This window comes from Coregonus lavaretus, assembly GCF_964263955.1.
Source record: "Coregonus lavaretus genome assembly, chromosome: 16".
In the NCBI taxonomy this organism is placed as follows: domain Eukaryota; kingdom Metazoa; phylum Chordata; class Actinopteri; order Salmoniformes; family Salmonidae; genus Coregonus; species Coregonus lavaretus.
Genome location: NC_140003.1, coordinates 22,127,351 through 22,132,982, shown reverse-complemented (window position 1 = coordinate 22,132,982; position 5,632 = coordinate 22,127,351). Strand labels below are relative to the sequence as shown.

At 45.1% G+C, this 5,632-nt stretch overlaps 1 protein-coding gene across 2 annotated transcripts; it reads left to right on the top strand.

The window, feature by feature from the left end:
- Nucleotides 1-1,125: 1,125 nt before the first annotated feature.
- LOC311143928 (ras-related protein Rab-5B-like) lies at nucleotides 1,126-5,400 on the top strand. Of its 2 annotated transcripts, XM_084179808.1 has the most exons (6): nucleotides 1,126-1,243; nucleotides 2,597-2,839; nucleotides 3,056-3,207; nucleotides 3,418-3,540; nucleotides 3,683-3,776; nucleotides 3,991-5,400. In XM_084179808.1, the coding sequence occupies exons 2-6, from the start codon at nucleotides 2,677-2,679 to the stop codon at nucleotides 4,131-4,133; spliced, it is 675 nt and encodes a 224-aa protein (XP_084035934.1). In that variant the 5' UTR covers nucleotides 1,126-1,243; nucleotides 2,597-2,676; the 3' UTR covers nucleotides 4,134-5,400. The 2 variants fall into 2 exon arrangements, with proteins under 2 accessions (XP_084035934.1, XP_084035935.1); XM_084179809.1 differs by lacking the exon at nucleotides 1,126-1,243 and having other exon boundaries at nucleotides 2,604-2,770; nucleotides 3,991-4,216.
- The last annotated feature ends 232 nt before the right edge of the window (nucleotides 5,401-5,632 follow it).

Sequence of the window (5,632 nt, the reverse complement as noted above, 5' to 3'; positions counted from 1 at the left end):
GCTGTGTCCATGGTGATGTTAGGTCTCCCAGCTCCATGACAATAGGACCCTGCCAGAGAGGTTTCCAAACCAAGACACTCAACAAGGTAGCCAATGCCACCATGACACTGCTGAATAGCCTGATCAGAGATTTCTATTGGAGCAGCAGTTTATCAGCGTCTTCCTGTATCTATGCCAGGAGTGGTTAAACTGGGACCAGTTGCAGCTCTGTACTGGAGTCTCTTCCACAAATTGTCTCTGTGCTGGTCATGCGCTACAGATGGTTATATCCGTCTGCTAATACAGGACTAGTAAAGGCCCAGTGCACCTTTTTTTTTCAGGGTGTGCTTCAGCACCCCTACTTCCCGTGGCTATGCTAGAAATAATCTTATTTGGATGCCTCAGAATCAACAAATGTACATTGTTTAAAGCACATCTTTATACAAGTCTCAGTCACAAATGACAGCTCCAATAAGCCCGCAGTAGCAAATTGAGTTAGAAAACCATTATGCATCTGCAATAATCAACTATCATATTGAAGAATAAGATGCCTAGTTTAAAATAAAATAAAATTCATCCCAAATTCTCATTACCGAAATGCGTCCAGATTAAATTTAAATTTAATAGAATTTTACTTTAGAAAACCCTAACTTATTTGAATAAAAAACAAAATATGTTGCTGAAGTAGAATCATGACTCTTTCGAGTTTTCAGTTCATCGTTCGCAGGTAGGGGGTCCTGCATGCTCTGGGTGTTACTGACTCAAACGAACGAAATGAGTCGAAAGATTAGTCAGTAAAGAGAGCCGAACTTCCCATCACTAATGACGAGCGTCAATGGGTATTACTTGATATCAAGAAACGCCCATATCAGAAAACGCCTAGAATTGCGGTCTGCAATTACACCGTTCTCGAGCTGGTGGACTTCGCCCCCCAGGAGGCAAATCAAACGCTCTGCGCCTTATTGAGGCGTTTTATTGGTAACGACCTTTTTAACGACATTTTAAATGTTTTTTTTTTGGTGGCGGGAATGTGCTTCCATAGATGCGGTTTATGTAATGAAAAATATTTTACGAAATGAAATACTTTTTGGGAGAGTGGGGGAATGCAGTTATCTATCCGTTTAAGAAAATCGAGAATGCGGCATTGACTGCGACTGCGCGAATTTGCAGGAAACGTTAACAGTCGTTTCACCAGCTGATAAATTGTCAACAGTCAAGACTGGGACCTTAGATCGTTTCAGATACAGCGCCGATACTGTCACTGGTATGTATTTATGTTTTTCCTACTCCCCGGGTGTAGGCTACATGGGACGTGGAGCAGCAAGGCTGCAAGAGACGGGCGTCGAACCAGAGCCGAATTGGCTCATCCGCAGCAAAATGACTGGGCTACAACGGAGTCCATTATATACGGAGATGCACCAGTTAACAGATACAACGGACAATACCTGCATAACTCTTATTCCCTGATGTATAATAAAATATACAGCTAAATGCGTAGCAGATAATTAACAATGGCAAAGCCACATACGTGGTTTGATCTCTGGTGGTGATGAAAGTAAAACACAGTCATTACCCTGATAGGACAATGGGTGTGTTCGAGCGGTAAGCCTAATGAAGCCGACTGTAGACGAAAGTCCGCGAGTGAAGTCGGGGGAGGTGCATCTGTGACAGCCGAAAGTCGGACACGGTAGTGGTTTAACAACAGCAAGGCTCTGATCAACATAGCAGTGTAAACATAGCTGCTATTGTTTATTAAAGTGTGTCTGTATAAATGTCTAAAGACACTTTTCTATACCCCCATATCACACACTCACAAACTGGAAATATAACGTACAATTCATTGGTTAGAGGGGCCTCAAATATCACGTTTCATTTGTACTCCTGTAGCTGTAGAATCCGTGCAAAGTTGGTTCCAGTTTCAGTCACATATTTAGCCACGTTTGCGTGGGTCAAACAAAAACACCCTAATGATTGGTTGACAAATAGTGCCTTCTACAATGCAGGTGATGCTGTATGGTGCAGTTGGTGAAAAGCAACTGTATGACCTTTTGTGCACATGATTTTTGTAAAGTTCATGCAGTTGACATGTAGTCACAAGTCAGACATTTTTTATAACCATAACCATGCAACAAAGTTGGAAATTACAGAATTTGGATGCATGTGACAGTGGGGAGTAGGAGATCAACATATGCCCGTTGTTGGTGCAAAGGACAGACATTACCATTTTGTCCTATCAATTGGACCAATAGTTTCGACCGTGCCACGACTCCTATGGTGGTATATAATGCTATTTACATAGCACTTTCGCAGGCTAGCACAAAGAGGGCGACACACAATGAAATATGACAGTCACACTTCGCTGTCAGGCAGCTCAAAACATCCTCTGTCTGTGTTTTTTGTCAGTCACCCTAGATTTGTGTGGATGGGCATTATTGCAGATCACGTAATAATCATGTCATACAGATGAAACAATTACCCACCTGTCCAGACTGAAACAATTACCCACCTGTCCAGACTGAATGACACTTGCCGTCATGTGAGCCACTCTTTCCTTTTTCCATTACCAGCAATGCCTTACATAACAGTTCCCTCTATTGTCATTCTCTCTCATCTGTAGACAGAAAAAGAGGAGAGGAGAGGTAGAGAAAGACTTCACATCCCAGAGACCACTGGGAGGCCTCACCCTCCACCATCACCATGGCTACCAGAGGGAGTGGCCGGCCCAACAGCACGCTGCCCCAGACCAAGATATGCCAGTTTAAACTGGTCCTACTGGGAGACATGGCAGTGGGCAAGTCCAGCCTAGTTCTGCGCTTTGTCAAGGGACAGTTTGATGAGTTCCAGGAGACCACCATCGGAGGTGATGGGGGAGGGGAATAAGGGGAGAGGAGAGTTGACGGGCACACTGTTGGCCCCAGATCATGGTTGGGCAACTCTGCTCCTTGAGTACCGCAGCATAAACTTCTGTTAAAAACACTGTGAGAGATTTCCTGGATCAAGGAGGGAGAGTTGTCTGAGATGAAAGGACTGAGTTTTACATCATGAGTTTTACATCCTCTTTCTCTCCCTCTCTCAGCTGCGTTCCTGGCCCAGTCTGTGTGTCTAGACGACACTACGGTGAAGTTTGAGATCTGGGACACAGCGGGACAGGAGCGCTACCACAGTCTGGCTCCCATGTACTACCGCGGCGCACAGGCTGCCATCGTGGTCTTTGACATCACCAAGCCGGTACAGTCATCAGCGCATCACAAAGATGCATGCTCAGGGCTAACTTTAGGAGTAAACAATTTATGTATTGTACTGTATCGAAGCTTTAGCCCTCTCTATCATGTTAACATAGCCATGTTATTTAAATGTTGCACTGTATCTGACTCTCCTCTTTCTCACCTCCTCTCCCCTCTCTGTCCCTCTCCTATGCTCTATTTTGCCCTCCTGTAGGAGACGTTTGAGCGCGCTAAAGCCTGGGTGAAGGAGCTACAGAGGCAGGCTAGCCCCAACATTGTCATCGCTCTGGCAGGGAACAAGGCGGACCTGGCTGAGAAGAGACTAGTGGAGTATGAGGTAGTGTACTTTGTAACATGTTATGGCCTTCACTATACAATGACTTAATGCTATACCACATTTAAATTCTAACTGGGGATTCCCAATACTGATGGATGGTTGCCTGATGGAGTCTTTCCATTATGTGTTGCCTGTCTGACAGGAGGCCCAGACCTATTCTGAAGACACTGGACTTCTCTTCATGGAGACCTCTGCCAAGACCGCCATGAATGTCAACGAACTTTTCCTGGCCATTGGTGAGCTTCCATCTTTTCCCGACAATCTATAGGGCAACTTATAGGGATAAACATTTCGATTCAAATTAACTATTGGCCTAATAACCCAAAACGTTTTTCATGACCACATCACATGACCAAGAAAAACTCCCGGCCCTAGTTATAACTAGGTCAAAATAATAATAACAAACATTATAATTGGCCTCTAACAAAGTGTGTTCCACTGTCTCTGCAGCTAAAAAGATGCCCAAAACAGACACCCAGAATCCGACACATGCAGCGCGACACCGGGGAGTGAACCTACAGGATCCTGAAGCCCACAACACCCGATCCTGCTGTGGTGGAGGAGGAGGAGGAGGAGGAGGAGGAGGGAACTAGGACCGCTTCACCGTCATCCTGCCATCCCTGCTCCCAACCACCCTCCCTCCCATCCACAGACAGACAGAGAAATAGAAAGAGGGCAAGAAAGAAAGAGGGAGTTTGAGTTGGACGGTTGTCTTTTGGGAGTGTTTCCCTCACCAACCAACGCCAGGGGGGTTTCGGACTAAGACAGAGAGAGAGGTCTGACAAAGACTGACAGACATGAAGAGGGGGAAAAAAGAGCGCGAGAGTCAACACTTTGTATAGTATTAAGCACTAATCGCGGATGTTGTTTTACGTTTTGTCTGTCTCGATTAATTTCAATCATGATTCCATTTGATTATGCAATCGCTGCAGTGGCAGTTCTTGAGTGGCAGAGAGGGAAGAAAGGACAGATGGAGCGAGGGAGTCTGAAGGATGAGTATATTATACCCATTTGTGCTCCACACAGCAGGGCAGAGCTGTATGCCCTCTCATCACCCTCCTCTGCCATGAGCCCTAGGCAGCCTGGACAACCTTAACACAACTCTTGGCCTGAGCCATTCCAGATACTCCCCAGTCCCTACAGATAGAATAACCCATGTTAGATGGCACAGGTTACCCACAATCCCAAAAGATGGAGGGAGGATAACCACGGTTCATTGTCTCTTCTGATGCCCTTATTTATTTTTACTCCTAGGCTATATTATTATTATTATTACTCCTCAGAGCAGCGGTGTTGTGAAACATCATGCTGCCAGTGCCAGTCTGGTATCATCCAGGCCCCTCCTCCTCCTCATCTATCTTTCTTCCACCCACAGATGTAGATATACACTGAAGAACCCAGAGTGCAGTATTTATTTACTGTTGGGACTGAGTGAGTCTGCTCTATGCCATGTCTGTCTGGCTTTCACTGAAAACAGCCACTGTTTCTAACAATCAATCCACTGTCTAGTACACAATTAGTGATATCCATGGCCACAGTTTCTCCTGGTCAGGAGAAACTCCTTGCCCCTCGTAGTGATAACTTATAGTTGGTATTGATCTCAAACCCTAGCCTGGTCCCAGATCTGTCTCCCTATGCTCGACAATGACTATAGGAGTTGGCAAGACAGCACAAGCAGATCTGGGACCAGGCTACTCAAACCCCTCTAGGCTTGCAGTCCTGTAGGTAGGAAACCATTGCATCTGGTATCTGGCCTGTCATGTTGTGAATGTAAGGGCCATGATCTACATGATATGTTCTGCTGTTCCTAATTTGTCCTGTGTCTTACTGCTTAAGAGTTGATGTAATTGAAGACATTGTAAACAAACGCTTTTAACGTTGATGACTAATGAGCTGATGCTGTTCAAAGCACTGGAGATCGATTCAGAATTGACCCCTAACCCCTAGACATTTTATGTAGATCTGAAGATCAGATAGGTTAATGCATTATGATAGTTGTGTCACCTGGCCAAATGGGTGGATTCTTTTTGCCATATTACTTCCACCTTTCCAATTGTTTCAGATCTACAGGAGTGTCTGTGGTGTACAGGAT

Bases quoted from the DNA above. Each gene is read 5' to 3' on its own strand.
- LOC311143928 (XM_084179808.1), top strand. From the start codon at position 2,677: ATGGCTACCAGAGGGAGTGGCCGGCCCAACAGCACGCTGCCCCAGACC. The intron at 2,840-3,055 runs GTGATGGGGGAG...TCCCTCTCTCAG, and splicing joins CCAGGAGACCACCATCGGAG to CTGCGTTCCTGGCCCAGTCT. The intron at 3,208-3,417 runs GTACAGTCATCA...GCCCTCCTGTAG, and splicing joins TCTTTGACATCACCAAGCCG to GAGACGTTTGAGCGCGCTAA.